At 37.8% G+C, this 18,038-nt stretch overlaps 1 protein-coding gene across 2 annotated transcripts in view; it reads left to right on the forward strand.

Moving 5' to 3' along the window:
* LOC124612740 (phosphatidylserine synthase 2-like) overlaps positions 1 to 18,038 on the forward strand; it is a 218,050-nt gene that overhangs the window by 100,679 nt on the left and 99,333 nt on the right. For both annotated transcript variants that reach the window (XM_047141121.1, XM_047141122.1), the window contains exon 8: positions 2,364 to 2,509. In XM_047141121.1, the coding sequence (XP_046997077.1) occupies positions 2,364 to 2,509 (146 nt within the window). The remainder of the gene's footprint in view (positions 1 to 2,363; positions 2,510 to 18,038) is intronic.

Genomic DNA, 18,038 nt, shown 5'->3' on the forward strand with positions numbered 1-18,038 from the left:
TGAGGAGAGATGGTGTTTTTAGTGGAACCTTGTCAAGTTAATTGGTGCAAGTGCAAAATGCAGTGAACGATTGAACGGCAGTACACCATCAAATTTTGTGTTGGTCTGGGAAATCAGATATGGAGACATCGGCCATGATTTGCCAAGTGTTCAACTATGAAAGCATCTCACAAACTGAAATTTTTTAATTGTCATAGAGGGAGACCAAGAGACGAATACACCAAGGAGATTCAGAAGGATGTAGGTTGCAGTAGGTACTGGGAGATGAAGAAGCTCGCACAGGATAGAGTAGCATGGAGAGCTGCATCAAACCAGTCTCAGGACTGAAGACCACAACAACAACAACAACAACAACAACAAGCCCTTCAAAGACAGCCGAGAGAGTGTGGAGTACGAGCCCCATGCCGGACAGACATTGACACCTAGAACTGACAGCAATGTGCTCGGTGTGCTTGAAGAACTGAATTCATACTATAAGTTAAGTGTGTGCATCGTTGCAGATGCAGTTGTCATTGATAAGATAGTACACACCATTAACACTGAAGATTTGGTGATGCGAAAAATCTGTGCTAAACTTGTCCCTACGGTCTTGACATACGACCAAAAACAGAGGCCAGTGTCTGCTTGTGAAGATCTTTCGTAATTTGTTGAAGACCCAGGCTTTTTGGACAACATAATCTTGGGAGACAAAACTTGGATGTTGAAATACGACCTGGAAACAAAGCAGCAAAGTTCCGAATGGCACACTGCTCCATCGCCTCATCTGAAAAAGGCTTGAATGAGTAGATCCAGAGTGAAAGCAATGCCATTGTTTTCTCTGATGCTACGTGAGTGATCCACTACAAATTTGTACGTGAAGGGCAGACTGTGGATGGTGCTTTTTACCTAGAAGTGCTAAGAAGACAAGAGGAGTGTCAACCGGGAGAGGCCAGCCATTGCCAGAAATTGGAAACTGCATCACAACAATGCACCCAGCCATGTATGCTCCAAGGTGACCAACCGCCTGATGATAAACAGCATCACGATGATTCCCCAATCCCCTTACAGTCCCAACTTGGCACCAGCTGACTACACATCACTATGGGGACCCTGAGTGCCGTCACGGAATCTTGCACCCATACTCTTAAGATCCTTTAGGAATCCACCTATCAGGTAGCCTTAAAGTTGTGGAAAAGCTGCTGGCAAAAGTGTTTCAACACTCAAGGGCTGTACTTCGAAGAATTTTAAGTCATTGTACCAGTGTCTTGAATAAATCCATTTTTCCAAAACTTTTCCATGTACTTTTTATACAAAACCTGTATGTCTGTCACCCAGTGCTAACATTATAGGACTGTTGGACAGTAATGTTGTTACATAACACTATTCCCCGACACAATACAAGGAATTTACTGTTAGCTACATATGAAAATGAGACATTCTTCTGTTAATGAATGTTAGTATGGATGCTGTTGTTAAAGTTTTCAACACAATCAAAATCTGAAGACACTAATCTAATAATAAGAGGACAATGTAAGTTGTATATGTTTGTGATATGTTTGTTACATTACAGTCTGACCCCTCTTTTCTGAGTGAAGATATTGCATGTTGCATAAACTGGCAATAACATGCGGGTAGAGAAAAATATGCATGTTTTCTGTTCAGTTTATACACAGTGCAGAAAACATTTATGAGATCTGTCACTTATTCACTCATTTCTGTCTCGCAAAATATGCTTCACTTCCTACATTTCTTTGTCAGGGATCATACAGTAGGGAGCTTAATGTAGCGTGATGTCATTACTACTGTGCTAGCAATATGTAGATGACCTCAGAGGACGACTGTCACAAAACATTCCAGCAGGCCTTCATTGTCTTAAAGACAGCAATTAAAAAAATGTCAGTCAGTCTGATTATCTTCTAGTATATTTCTTAGGTTTTTCTGTGTGTGCTTAGCTTTTTATTAACACCTTTTTAAGTAGATTGTTAAGTATTCTAATATTTGTACCTTGTGTTGTTTATTTTGAGAGTGTGTGTACTGTTTGTATATCGCTGAAAGTTCTCTTTTTTGTTGGCATCATTTTTCAGGACTGCCTGTGTGGATTAATGGCTAATAAAGCTCACTAATATAAGGTTTTTTTTCTAGTGAGAACCTATTTTTTTTTTTCTCTAAGTTAAGTCAGGTTTGCGAAGACCTTTGAAGTACGAAGCTGCAACAGTGACATGAAAGTCACAGAAGTAGCATAAAATTGAAAATTGGTGTTTCACATGAGAATTCCATCCACTACTTCCTCCTGTAAATAAACTTAGTATAGACTTTCCTTTGTGATGATTTAAAATGAATACTCCAAATTTAACTAACATTTAATCTTTTTTCATCTTTTTCAGTTCCTCGTTGCAGAACTGAATACGTTTTACTTGAAGTTTGTGATGTGGATTCCACCAGAACACTACTTTAACCTTGTACGCTTGTTTTTCATATTACTTTGGGGTGCTGTATCAATGCGGGAAGTCTTCCAGTATTTGGATGATCCGTGAGTGCATATAGCTGTTACATTTTTTTAAAGCAGTTTCTAACTGCAGTTACATGTACTTGTGTGACGAATATTTTTTTCCCATGAGTTCATTTCTGTGTAAACCTTTTGTTAAAAATGGATAGGCTGTATGCTCTGCTGAAAATGTATAATCTGAGATTAGTTTGTGGTTTACAGCCTCATTTAAGTTTGTAGCAGATATGCGTGGAATTCTGCAACAAGTATGTATGCCATTAAATTAGAAGAACTTGGACATAGGCACAGAAAGCCTGAAGTAAAAACAGAGACAAGATATCCAGTTATCCACACACACACACACACACACACACACACACACACACAGTCTCTCTCTCTCTCTCTCTCTCTCTCTCTCTCTCTCTCACTCGAGTTAACAATAATAACAGATCCCAATCAGAGTGCACTACATAATCTGTAGAGTCCACAAAAGCAAAATATGGCTCCAGTCAGAAATCAACTCATTCCTCTTCATTGTTATTGTAATTTGTTGTTTTTACATTGAAATAGGTTGTTTTTGCCTCTGATATTCCAAATCTGTTTTGACTTTTGATAGTTCTGTGTAAGCAAAGGAGTTTGTTTCCAGCTAAACTGCTATGATGGGCATGTCCTTGTAAAGTGTATGGTGATGCAGTTGGTGCTCCCATTGCCCAGATGAGGTGTAATGAGTTTATATATTTTTAGCACTGTACTTGTGTTTACCAGCAGTATTTAGAGCCAATGTATTGAGTTTTATGTGAGCATACAGAGTTTCTAGGAAAACTTTTACTTGCTAAACATGACAGTGGTCAAGAAGGTAGATGTAATAATACAGACAATGGGGAATTAAAGAGGAATAGAAATGTGATTGCTGAGCTTAAATCAATCTAGTGCACACACTGTAAATAACACTAGAGTGGCAGCAGCTGCACAAACAAAGGATTTGTGGTTGAAGTGCTTTTGCCACACTTCTTGTAAATCAGGTGATTTCAAAGAATAGGATTCACTAGTGCAAAGAATACAGCATTTGGGCTGCAGAGCAATGAAACTTTTGGTCGATTTATTCTACTTTTTGCTGTTCCCTACTGGAGAATGTGTCAATGTTCAGGATGGTTATAATGGAACTTTCCTTGCTTGAGCCAGTGTAGATGGATAATTATTTACCATATGGATAATCAACTTTATAGGAATGATATTCACGCTGTGCACTCCAGTGGTTGTGTTGTTAGTAGTGTTCATGTCATTACTTGTCGTTATGTGCTGGTACTGGAACAGCAATGTAGGATTGAAATACAAGCATCAGTGTGCATTACAGTTCTGCACAGTCAACATAGGTCTGGGGAAGGTAAGCGTGGTTTCACTCATAAAGTTTTAGTGGTCCTCTTTCTGCACAGGGTTGAAGAACGTGACTTGGAAATTCAAATTAACGGGTGATTTGTGAATTGCTCCTGGGAGAGGCCGATGGGCTATTGCATCACAAATTGTTGAAGTTATTTTTGGCATAGCTGAGAATTCTGGATGCAGTGTGTGATCTTCAAGCAGTGCTCGAGCTGTGTCATGACAGATTAACTTTCCATAGTCACCGTGCAAAAAGTGGTGCAAAGAATTGTGAAATGGTGTGTCCAGTGCAGTTACAGGGTTTCATGGATGCAGATAGTCATCAGATTGAGCAACATTTGTAACCTGGAAAGTAAATATGGTACACAATCAATAAATATTGCCTTGTCATGTGGAAATTAAAATGTCTCTTTCAATTGTTTATTCATTATTTCTCTTCTGTGTGTTCTTACAGAGGTTTCTACAATGTTTCATTGTTTTATGATCACTCGTTTTTCATGGGGGCCCTTTTCAAGTAGCAAAAGTTTAATTACAATTACCCTGTGTGAAGAACATAATGTGAAGCATAGAATTGAAACAGGATTTCTTTCACTCATGTAAGTGGATGAGCAACACCTGCACCATTGAATATAGTCTTTCAAAATTATTTCAAAAGCCCTCATTACCATTCCATTCTAGATATGACAGAAATCAAGCTTCAGAAATGAGGTATTCATATTATTTGGTCCAACTGCATTTTACTCCTTTTAGTAGCTGCTTAATAATGTAGGAGGTTGGCTAATGCACTTGTGGTCATGTACTGCAGAGTGATTCAGTGATACTGAAAGAACGTTTTTATAACCAAAGATCTATTTTGTTATCATTCTATGCAAAACCTAAACAAAATACATACTTGCTATCCTCAAGACACATTTAATTAATTTGTAGCTTATGTTTGAATACTGAGAAAAAGTATTTGGTACATTATATTACTTGCAAGAACTGGACAGTGTTTGTATTGTGATTTTTGAGAGCACAGTTAAAAGGTATGAGTTTCTTGAGACACTATTAATGGTACAGGTATGAAGCACTAATAACTTTACATAGTGTGACTTCACAAAACCAAATGAACATTCTCCTGACATTTAGCAAGCCATTTTTTGTTAGGTGACAATGATGTTGTCTGTTTTGATTGTTGTTTGGTTTCAGAATCATAACTGCTGAGAGTGGTCACCATTAATGAACTTGTGGAAAAATTCTGGCTCAATTTGGAGCTGTTCTTTCAAAGTACAGCTTGCGTGTACTCAACTTTATGTTTGTAGTTGAGTTAGAAGCCAAGGCACAGATTTAGCAATGACCCTTCTCATTCCCAGATCTTTGATTAAAATTTGCTGAACTAAATGTGAAGACAAGCCAGTTAACTCTGTCATGTGTTCATAATCAGTTGTTGGTCTTCAAGCATACTCCACAAATTTAGTAGACTTTTTGTCTGTCTTAGAAATTAATAGTGTCCGGGATAAGACTTGTCAAGTTGCCATTTTTGTAAGATTAACCCTCTGGCACATAGCGTCCACTACAGTGCACAGTTGGTAATGGTTGCTTCTTCAGTGTTTTCTATCAGGCAAATGCACACAGTCAACTGCAGTGGGCACTTCCTGCTAATGTTGTGCCCTACATGCATTTGCAGCCTCATGACTGATTGAAAATACCAGAAAAGTAACCATTGAAAGCTGTCCACTGCAGTGAAATTCATGCACCACAGGGTTAATTTTTTTTTCATATTATCATCCGTCTAAGCTGGTTTCAACATCACAACAGTTTTGTGACTTTTTCTTGAGGATGAAGCAGAATTTCACAGCTGCATTTAGTTCACTTACACCTGCTGTTGTAAAATAAAAAAAGAAGAGAGTAAAACAGCTGCAGTGAGACTAGAGGCAGTATTGAATGTGCAAGAAGTGCACAATTCACCCGTAACAAGAAAAATGCATACTAAATAAGCATCACCTGGGACAGCACTATTTTAGGATGTATTCCTTTATACTCACTGAGTGTATCAGGAATGCTATGCTGTAAGACACTACCCTATTGCTAGAGTAAGGTACACAGGCGTGTAGTAGCCATGCACAACATCAGAACTGGAAATAGTAAGTGGTTCTAAAACAATGAAGAATACATGTTACTATAAATCGATAAAGCAGGAGTAAGCCATTAAATATTTTGGAAGGTTGTCAGGTAAAAACAAAGGCAGTAAGTACATATTTAAGGTGGGAATGTTGGTCAGGCAAGGACATACAGAAGACATAGCTCAGCTGGTGATATTAGGAAACAACACAAGGTGGTTGAGTGATTAAATAAAAAATTAGTTAAGAGAAGAAAATTGGTTGGTTAATGGAAGAATGAGAGATAACATCAAAAAGATTGGCAGTCAAAACACGTAGCAAACAGAACACCATTAACAAATTTGTCTTGAAAAACTAATGCTCATTAAGATTTCAGTATTCTTTATTGTAAAAAATAATTAATGAACATGTGATTTTATTACACTAATGTTTTTTTCAAAACGAGCATTGAATAGTAGAGTTAAACATGGCCAGTTTATTTTTATAAATAGCACGCCAATGATTTTCTGCAAGTGAACACCAAAGAATCTTTTCGTAATGTAAAATGATTTCTTGTTAGTATTGGACACTTGCATATGTCAGTAGAAACTTCTGACTTCTGAAGAATGATTATAAGCTTGAGTTGTATATCCCTCCGAGAAAGAACGGCATGTAGTAACCTTACAGAAATGTGATTATGTGTTATTTCTCTATGATCAGATCCAGTTCTATCCTCTTCTCCTTCTCTTGCATGTTGCATTGTGTGAATTTTCATGTGGGCTCATAATAAAAAAAAATATAGTGGAATGTCATAATAAGGTGATGTAACAGCTGCTTTCTTCCATTTTTGTTCATTTTTAGTTGGTTAGACTGTGCAAGTGTCAATAAGTATGCTGTACACTCAGTAAAAATATGTAAATATCTGATGGAAAGTTTTTTTTTTTTTTTTCCGGGCAGTGATAATGACTGGCAATGAAAACTGAGGAGCACTAAGAGCTGTGAAAGGCGATATAAAAGCTTTCGGTCACTCTTTACAAAGTGTCAAGAGAGAGGGATAAAGAAATGAGTGTACATCATAGCTGACAAGTTAGCTTTAATTAAAATGGTGGTCAGAGTAATAGGACACAAGGCAGAGAGTAAAAAAACACAGCATACCTGAGGATTATGTGTGAGTTAGACAAATGTCTGTTTTCTTACATCCAAAACTATCAGTGCCTTCTCTTTTAATCCCTTTGTGTCTTCAGTTTCAGAATTTGGTTATCGTAGTTCTAAATCTCTTAAACTACTAATACCATAAGGAAAGTTCTGACAGAATGTAAATAATTTAGGAGTAAAGGGGACCTTTCACTGAATATCAAAAGCATTGAGTTGTCAACAAACACACACAAAAGAGAAAGAAAACTTCTAGCTTTCGGAATAAATCCTTTGATGAGCTAGAGTAAAATACACATACAAAACAAAACATGTTAATGCGCGCACGCGTACACACACACACACACACACACACACACACACACACACACACACACACACACACACACACCTCTGTCCCTACATTATGCTAGCTGGACATACAATATAACATCGCTTTTATGTTCCTGGAATTAACGTTTTTCCACCGTTTACAACATTTTTTTCACTCCTGGCAAATTTCCTATGTTTACACTGTTAATTCGCATCCAATTTTATGTTAACATACTTATAATTTTCCCAGAATTTATGTTTTATGAAACGGTGTTCATGGAGAGAAAACTGATGTAATTGATGTAAAATGACACAGGCATGGCGTTGGTCTTTAAGCGGTGTTTACAATCGTTATACATTTAAGTTTCTTGAAACTATGACACGCTAATCAAAAGATATGAATTGGTAAGAGTTGGTACAATTCGTACTTTATTTCCTTCTGCTGCCAACCCCTAATTGGCATAGTGACTGATGGGAGTAACTACATTCATTCGAGTAATGACCAATGACAAGTTTTTAGTCTCTACTGCACATGTGCAACTTCATGAATGTTGCTCTCGTCATGATGGCTGAAAATCACATTTCATGTGTTTTGTTGTTTGGACACTTGTGTAGCGCTAGTTGACACCTGCGCATTTTTTTTTTTTTTTGTGATGTTTCACACAAAAACCTTGTGTGCGCGTGCTCTCGCAGTACCTATTTGTATGGCACCTAGATAGCAAGAGATGCAGACCATCACATATGCAACCATCACACAAAATACCTATGTAAAAATTTGCACTTGACAGTAGGAATAAATTCAAGGAAAACGCCTTTCTAAGCATCAAAAAATACATAAGTGATGCAGCATTTCATTAGTTAGATAATGAATGACACAATTGCAGACCTTTCCGAAACATCGATTGTGGTGAATGAGATTAAGTAAAGTGTTTCTACTTCCCAAACAGTTAACTAGTTCCATTTACATCAGCGGGTAAACATATTAGGAAATTCAGGAAACCTTTATTGGATAATAAACAAGTCTCTAACAAGTATTTTCATGTCTATTATGTACCGATATCAAAATAAACTATGACAATGCGAGGGCGGATCCAATACATAACTACTACCACTTAAAAAGTTATTTCCCACATTTTACATTTTACTTCATATTTCACCATTTTTTGAAGTCTCTTGAGAAGTATAAAAGTAGGGCTTCACTGTGTGTACATGTGTGTGAATTTTAATCTGGCTCATCAAAGTATTCATTCTGAAAGCTAGCAAGTTTTCCTTCGTTTTTGTGCCTGCCTGTCGATGACTCAATGCTTCAGCTATTCGGTGAGTGGTCTCTTTCACTAAACTACTTACTTTTAAAGTCTTTCTGTAATGTTTATGTAACATATGTGAGGGATTGACTCTACAAGTATCACATTGTGGGAACCTTGTAGATTTCTTTACAAAGATTTGTATGTTTAGCTGTTATCCATGGTATTGAATTTATTTGTAGTCTCTGTGCCATCAGTCCAAATAAGATGTTAGTTATATCTAAAAACAAAGATGATGTGACTTACCTAATGAAAGCGCTGGCAGGTCGATAGACACACAAACAAACACAAACATACACATGGAAAGTTTCCCTCTATTATATTCATAAGATGTTAGTTATATTTATTCCATGAATCTGTTCACTACTTCAGATTCTGAAAAATCTACATTATTTAGTATTATCATTTACCAGTGTTATGATTGCATCATCACTACTACCACCATCATCGCCATCACAATAATTTAATTGTGTTAATTTCTGCTTTTTCAGTTATTAGTAAATGCATGTTATAGACAAATTATTAGCATTTGATCTTGGCATGATTGTATGTATATTTTCTGCAACAACAATGGGAACATGTAGCCAGAAATAACAAGAGAAATATAGCTTAGGAGACAGATTTTTGTGCACAGACAGTGAAGAAATGACAAAGTTGTACTATCAGGTTGCCTGACTAAAACAGTAGAATGCAGAAGTTAATGCCATGGAAGATGCTTAGGACAGTCAAGCTTTAAAATTGTTTCTAGTATCTTTCATTATGTCTCTGTTACAGCACTTTATTACGCCTTGTCAGTTGTATAAAAACAGTTTGTACACAGAAATTCTAGTCCTTGTGTGCAGTACCACCAGTTCAACATAAACCTAACTGTGTATAAACACATTGTGTTCTTCATTGTAAATGTATGTGCCCAGCATTATGGTAGTTCTATTATTTTCAAACAACTGTTTCTGCACTTAACAAACAATTGATCTAGAGTTGAATTTTCTAGTAGTATGCTGCATCTTCTCCATAAGGTGGTGTATAAAATACTGATCTATTGAGACAGAGCCAACTGCCGTTGTGTGTGGACAGGGGTAGGGAGAGGGGGAGCAGCAGCAGGAGCAGGAGTAAAGAGAATGCTTTGTTCCTGTTGCCATGGCATAACGGGTTAGTTCAGCATGTCACTTGACTGGGATAATATCAGAAATTGTATTACCAATTTGTGTGCAGTCAAGCACACGATAAACAATATGCGCAATATCTGTGCATTTCATTACGGGCAGATCATGCATTTCTAGAGAAATTCAGAGATTCAGGCACAGAGCTTGTCATGTGCTACTGTGTCAAAAATGTATCAGAAGAACCATCATTTGGGGGAAACCATCACTAAGAGTGTCAGCTGCTGTAGCCAAACAACATATTGATAAAAGAGGTCATCATCAAGTATTGCATATGGCAATGACAGATAGACTGGCTACAGTGAAGTATCACTCCCCATTACAATACTGGACACTAGCACTGATGACGACAGCTGCCTGTGATCAGCCAGATCATCCAGAACCAAGACCCCACTATGTGATACTGAACTGACCACCCCTATGTATCTACATTTGCTTGCCACGTCTCATAAGGCACAGAGATTAGCATGGGTACAGAAGCACTGACATTGGACACTTGAAGTTTACCTGGACTGATAAGTTGTGGTCATATTGATACTTACTGGTGATGGTGTATGACTGTATTGGAAACCACATATAGTGATGAATCCTGCCAACAGATTATCTTTCAGGCAGGTGGTGGAGGTACTCTTCTACCTCATATGATTTCATGGAATGAAATGGATCCATCCCCCTTGACACATCTGCCATCGTCTTTTGCCAGCAATTGGTAGTGGACCTTTTAATGAGAAAAAAAAATTTATTAAATGAATGGATGAAAATGGGGAAGAAATGGCTTTAAATATTTTTGTTATTTACTCTTTCAGTACGAACTTTGTTGCAGAACCCCTTTTTTTACGTGTGGTAATAAAAATTCGTTTAGACAGAATTAAGCACATTTAATATTACGTGAACTTTAGCAACCCTCTCATGCTGATAAATTCAAACTGACTGACTTTGAAAATTATTTAAATTAAATTTTTTACATATTTCGGCCTTGGAACATATTTTCTAGATGCAGTGGGTTTTTAAATATTTACTGAATTCTTTCCCGACGTTAGCTATGGAACACAAGACTGTCTCTGTTAGCATAAAATGGTTAAATATTGCCAAGCCGACCTGAACGTTTAATTATCATTGACAAAACACACTTCACTATACGTTTAAGTTATTTGCTTTAGAAATTGAAAGAACCAACAGATAAACAACTTCAACGTTAATTATCCGCCTATGAATGCACAAATGTAATACCAGTAATAAATTCAGTCAGCCTCAGGATCGCTGTAAAAGAAAAATATTTCGTAATTCACTGCTAATTTTACCTGCTCCCGATTTACAGGTTTGGTTAATTTTATAGCGGAACAATTTTTTAAATGAGCCGCCGCTGCAAATCGTTCGCTCGCGGCACAGCCCAGCAACACCAATACACAATTTTGATAAATTATAGTGTATTTAGACCATAACAATAATTAAAATTGCACACCTTTATAATTCCTCCTCTAATGGCGGCTAAAGATAGATACAGACAAAAGAAGTCTACTCATTCATATAATGCTACGTCACAGGTTCCTCTCTCTCTCAGCTCTCGAAGAAGACAACAAAGAATGCACATTATGTAGTGCTATTTATACTATTGCTGATTATGACTATCTCTTTGTAATCTTACAACATCATTTTCCTCTGTGGCTATATTTTACATATTTTCATCGCAGATATTAACATATTTCGTAATTACATTATGAGTATAGAAATATTACAATCATAAATACATCGAGAATATTATTACAGAAAATATTACAACAACCACCAACGTCCTTTATACAAAATTAAACAATATTTTTTGTTAAACAATTACAGCACATACGAACCACTTCATAGCGGCGCACATAGTACAATTAAATGTCATTTCAGTTCATTAACAGTGTGTGTGTGTGTGTGTGTGTGTGTGTGTGTGTGTGTGTGTGTGTGTGTGTGTGTGTGTGTGTGCTGCCAGGGAACATTACAACCTACTGTCTGCACATGTGGCTCTGTGTGGTTATTTACAGCACCCTGTATGTGACATGCATTTTTAACAAGAGAGGATGCTAAACCAACACAGTCAAATTATGTCAGAACGATATAAAGAACACCGGATGGATATGAGGTGGCTTATGTTGTGCATCTGGTCACATGACCCCAATCCTATTGATCACCCTCGTTCATCTGCTGCAGTACTGATGTTTACTCTACAAGTTTGGTGCTTTGTTTCTCATTGCTACTTTGTCATAAATGTTGTGTGTGTTGTCTTCTCCTTCTAGTAGAGTGGAAGAGATTTGATTGTATTGTATTGTAAATTTTAATCAGTTTGATCTCTCACTACTGGCTACATGGTTTGTGAGTTCATTCTCTTTCATTCACTTGTTTCTGACGCTCTGTGTATGGCGCTTTCCAAGACCTCTATGTGTTGGTCCTCTCTTGGTCCTTGCAAAGAAACAGTGTATTCAGTATCACACTTAGATCATTAGATTATTTGGTTTGTGATCTGTTTTCTGTTTGTTTATAGTGAAGTAGTTTGTGGCATAAATGTATTTCATTATTGAGTCATGGAATATTTCACGGCAGTTTCTTCTCTGTGGATCTTATGTACATGTAGTCACTGATTTGAAGAGGAGAACAAAGGGAGGAAAAAGAGACTGGGAACTGGGAAAAGGTAGCAAGCAAAGGGCGAAAAAGGGGAACGCTTGAAAAAACTCCAGTAATTCAATTAGTAAATCAGTTTGGCTTGCTATCTGTAGTGGAGGAAGGGGCTCATCCAGATGTAGTTGAGAGTAGGTTGAAGCAGAATATTAGCTTAAAGAAAAAAGACAGATCGGGATCAAACCAGAATAGGAAAAGAAGAATTCTGCTTATAGGCAGCAGCCAAGGGAGGGGCGTGGGCCAGCAGCTTCAGGAGAAATTAGGTGCAGTGTACTAGGTCACAAGTATTGTGAAACCAAGTGCTAGCCTTAGCCAGGTGACAGAAAACTTAGATCAGCTATGCAGGGACTTTGAGAAGGAACATCAGGTAATTATAGTTGGGGAGCAGGAAACAGCCTGGCTATGAATCCAAGATACAGTATTAGGCAAGACTTGGATAAAATAGGAGCAGAAACTGAACACACAAATGTGGGGTTTGTGGAGGTCTTTCAGCACCATGATCAGCCCTGGGTAAACACTGCTGTAAGGCATGTTAACACTGAGCTGAACAGGATGCCCTCGACACGTTCCACATCATAACGGCTACCGTACTGTGCAATTGATCAATGGAACACGCATCCAACTAACTAACTAAGTAACTAAGCCCCTCATGCAGTTCAGCTCATACTGCACTCATCTGAAGTTAACCAGAAAATGATGTACATCAGTATGACTGCAAATCTGTATTTTAGAGTACAAAATGATGTCATCAGCTAAAACAAAACAAAAAATTTTCTCGTGAAGCTTGTGGATCACATGGCATATGCCTTATTAGGCTAAAACAGTTTTGACATTGAAAAATAATTGGAGGACTCTCATTGAGTAAAAACTGAAGGCTAGTTTTGCTCTTCTACTTTGGAATGACTTGTCTGTATAACAGAGATGCGTCACCATAAAAGTAGAATACCTAATGAATATTTTCCTTCTAAGTAATACAAAGTATGTAATAGGTTTGTGAAAATGAAATTTTTCCAGCTTTGATAGCCAGCCGTACGTGTCATCTGCTAGGCACACTGTACATTTGTTTATCGTAGCAGAATCTACATCTACATCCATAATCCGCAAGCCACCTGACGGTGTGTGGCGGAGGGTACCCTGAGTACCTCTATCGGTTCTCCCTTCTATTCCAGTCTCGTATTGTTCGTGGAAAGAAGGATTGTCGGTATGCTTCTGTGTGGGCTCTAATCTCTCTGATTTTATCCTCATGGTCTCTTCGCAAGATATACGTAGGAGGGAGCAATATACTGCTTGACTCTTCAGTGAAGTTATGTTCTTGAAACTTCAACAAAAACCCGTACGCAGTTACTGAGTGTCTCTCCTGCAGAGTCTTCCACTGGAGTTTATCTATCATCTCTGTAACGCTTTTGCAATTACTAAATGATCCTGTAACAAAGCGCGCTGCTCTCCGTTGGATCTTCTCTATCTCTTCAATCAACCCTATCTGGTACGGATCCCACACTGCTGAACAGTATTCAAGCAGTGGGCAAACAAGCGTACTGTAACCTACTTCCTTTGTTTTCGGATTGCATTTCCTTAGGATTCTTCCAATGAATCTCAGTCTGGCATCTGCTTTACCGACGATCAACTTTATATGATCATTCCATTTTAAATCACTCCTAATGCGTACTCCCAGATAATTTATGGAATTAACTGCTTCCAGTTGCTGACCTGCTATTTTGTAGCTAAATGATAAGGGATCTATCTTTCTATGTATTCGCAGCACATTACACTTGTCTGCATTGAGATTCAATTGCCATTCCCTGCACCATGCGTCAATTCGCTGCGGATCCTCCTGTGTTTCAGTACAATTTTCCATTGTTACAACCTCTCGATACACCACAGCATCATCTGCAAAAAGCCTCAGTGAACTTCCGATGTCATCCACAAGGTCATTTATGTATATTGTGAATAGCAACGGTCCTATGACACTCCCCTGCGGCACACCTGAAATCACTCTCACTTCGAAAGACTTCTCTCCATTGAGAATGACATGCTGCGTTCTGTTATCTAGGAACTCTTCAATCCAATCACAAAATTGGTCTGATAGTCCATACGCTCTTACTTTGTTCATTAAACGACTGTGGGGAACTGTATTGAATGCCTTGCGGAAGTCAAGAAACACGGCATCTACCTGTGAACCCGTGTCTATGGCCCTCTGAGTCTCGTGGACGAATAGCGCGAGCTGGGTTTCACACGACTGTCTTTTTCGAAACCCATGCTGATTCCTACAGAGTAGATTTCTAGTCTCCAGAAAAGTCATTATACTCGAACATAGTACATGTTCCAAAAATCTACAACTGATCGACGTTAGAGATATAGGTCTATAGTTCTGCACATCTGTTCGACGTCCCTTCTTGAAAATAGGGATGACCTGTGTCCTTTTCCAATCCTTTGGAACGCTACGTTCTTCTAGAGACCTACAGTACACTGCTGCAAGAAGGGGGGCAAGTTCCTTCGCGTACTCTGTGTAAAATTGAACTGGTATCCCATCAGGTCCAGCGGCCTTTCCTCTTTTGAGCGATTTTAATTATTTCTCTATCCCTCTGTCGTCTATTTTGATATCTACCATTTTGTCATCTGTGCGACAATCTAGAGAAGGAACTACAGTGCAGTCTTCCTCTGTGAAACAGCTTTGGAAAAAGACATTTAGCATTTCGGCCTTTAGTCTGTCATCCTCTGTTTCAGTACCATTTTGGTCACAGAGTGTCTGGACATTTTGTTTTGATCCACCTACTGCTTTGACATAAGACCAAAATTTCTTAGGATTTTCTGCCAAGTTAGTACATAGAACTTTACTTTTGAATTCATTGAACACCTTTCGCATAGCCCTCCTCACACTACATTTTGCTTCGTGTAAGTTTTGTTTGTCTGCAAGGCTTTGGCTATGTTTATGTTTTTTGTGAAGTTCCTTTTGCTTCCGCAGAAGTTTTCTAACTCGGTTGTTGTACCACGGTGGCTCTTTTCCATCTCTTACGATCTTGCTTGGCACATACTCATCTAACGCATATTGTACGATTGTTTTGAACTTTGTCCACTGATCCTCAACACTATCTGTACTTGAGACAAAACTTTTGTGTTGAGCCGTCAGGTACTCTGTAATCTGCTTTTTGTCACTTTTGCTAAACAGAAAAATCTTCCTACCTTTTTTAATATTTCTATTTACGGCTGAAATCATCGATGCAATAACCGCTTTATGATCGCTGATTCCCTGTTCTGCGTTAACTGTTTCAGATAGTTTGTGTCTGTTTGTCACCAGAAGGTCTAATATGTTATCGCCACGAGTTGGTTCTCTGTTTAACTGCTCAAGGTAGTTTTCAGATAAAGCACTTTAAAAAATTTCACTGGATTCTTTGTCCCTGTGTGTGTGTGTGTGTGTGTGTGTGTGTGTGTGTGTGTGTGTGTGTGTGTGTGTGTGTGTTTTTCTTATTTTGCTACAAAAAGAGTAAGAGCCTAAAAGCTAGTGTGAATACTGTTTTCTGTTATGTTTATCTATGTGCCACATGTCAGTCTGCTATAGGGGAGTGGTTGGATTTTTCTTATTTTATGTACAGTTGTATATTATGTACATTTTTCACACTGGTGCCTATTAGGTGTTGTGATTCATTAGAGTGTATTAAAGTAATTTTAGTTGAATTTTCTGTCAGTGCTTGGCAGAACGTGATGATAAAATTGGAAAAAAAGAGGACTTCCTAATGTTCTGCAAAATTATATTTATTTCATTTGTTAAATTTTCATTTGTGCATAGTGGAACATGATAATAATATTAAAAAGGAAAAAACTTCATAATGCTGTGCAAAATTATATTTATTTGTTTACGAACCAGCTTTTGAGTTCTCAGACCATCTTCAGGTGACAACTGAATGTTACAAACATAGATAAACATAGTGTACAACACAGATACTATTTGCACAGAAGATAGGAAAATGACAGTGTTTACATAGGAAAACATTACAGTAATTACATTAACTAAAAAATAGAGGCAAAAAAAGTTTTTGTGTGGAGATACATTTAATAAATGATGAGAAATATTATAAATTTACAGTTTGAATCCAGTATTTGTAAAAAAACTTAATTTACCAAAGGAGAAAATGGAAATTCAATCTGATCATTTAATACTAGGGTGGGCATTCTGCATCATGTGTTTGTTGATTTCCAGTAGGGTCATCTTTCTGTTTTTCTTGACAAATTGTAAAACATCACTTTCTACATCATATGAACAGTTGGTTTTCTGCTATAAGATATCATCAAAAGTCAAATCTTTGTTCCTTAATCACCTGCTTCTCTCATGTTCACATAGCCCAATTCCCACAGCTCTGTCTGATGGGCCAGTATGCACTTTTTCACTTGCAACTGATTTTATATACACCATTCTGTGTTAATGTCAGCATTAAATCAAAGTGTAATTTATCAGCTCCAATGAGAGCTATCCACATCAGTGAGCGAATGTGGACAATATGAAGCTGGTACAGAATATGTGATAACATAAGTTCACATTTAAAAGTTTGTCACTTGCTTATTACGACCATCACACAGCCATGCAATTTCAGCAGTTTAGATCATGATATGCATGAAGATGTAAATGCAACTGTTCACCAAATGTATCTCTGCCAAGAAGAAAAACTGTTGCAGTTAACAAAATATAAACCACTGAGAACACCTGCCCGTAAACAACTGTTTGCTCATCAGATAACAAACTTATCAAATGTACCAGTTACTGAGGATTAGCTCAAAGTGTTAAATAAAGGTATTAAATATGCTCCATCACGCATGGTTTCTGAAAAACAGCTAGATGTGCTAAAACTGGATCTCGTGCTCATGATAGGTGATGATGCTTCTAAAAAAACATTTGGTAGCCCATGATTTAAAAGCTACTGCTGCTTCTAGTGACAAACTCTTACGCAATGAAATCAGTACATAAAGCAAGTTTAAAAGGAATATAATCTTCAGCAATGTAATTGTCAAGCGAATAAATCGAGCTGTTTAGGTCTTTTGAACAAAGGAAGTATTATAGTCAGTCTGTTGGCCTAGCTATGGGTTCACGTCTTAGTCCTATACTATCTGAAATTTTTGTGGTCAATTTCAAATAAATTTTCTTACAGAAAGAGCCATTGAATTGTAAAATTAAGTACTGGTTCAGATATGTCGATGAATTGCTGTGTGTGTGTGGAGCAGTACCACTAGACAGTTAAATACATTACTACAGCATTTTGACCGAGCGGGGTGGCGCAGTGGTTAGACACTGGACTCGCATTCGGGAGGACGACGGTTCAATCCCGCGTCCGGCCATTCTGATTTAGGTTTTCCGTGATTTCCCTAAATCACTCCAGGCAAATGCCGGGATGGTTCCTCTGAAAGGGCACGGCCGACTTCCTTCCCAATCCTTCCCTAATCCGATGAGACCGATGACCACGCTGTCTGGTCTCCTTCCCCAAACCGACCAACCAACCAACTACAGCATTTAAACTCACAATTCAGTTTACAATGGAGCTTGGAGATT

The sequence above is a fragment of the Schistocerca americana genome, chromosome 4 (genome assembly GCF_021461395.2).
Source record: "Schistocerca americana isolate TAMUIC-IGC-003095 chromosome 4, iqSchAmer2.1, whole genome shotgun sequence".
Classification (NCBI taxonomy): Eukaryota; Metazoa; Arthropoda; class Insecta; order Orthoptera; family Acrididae; genus Schistocerca; species Schistocerca americana.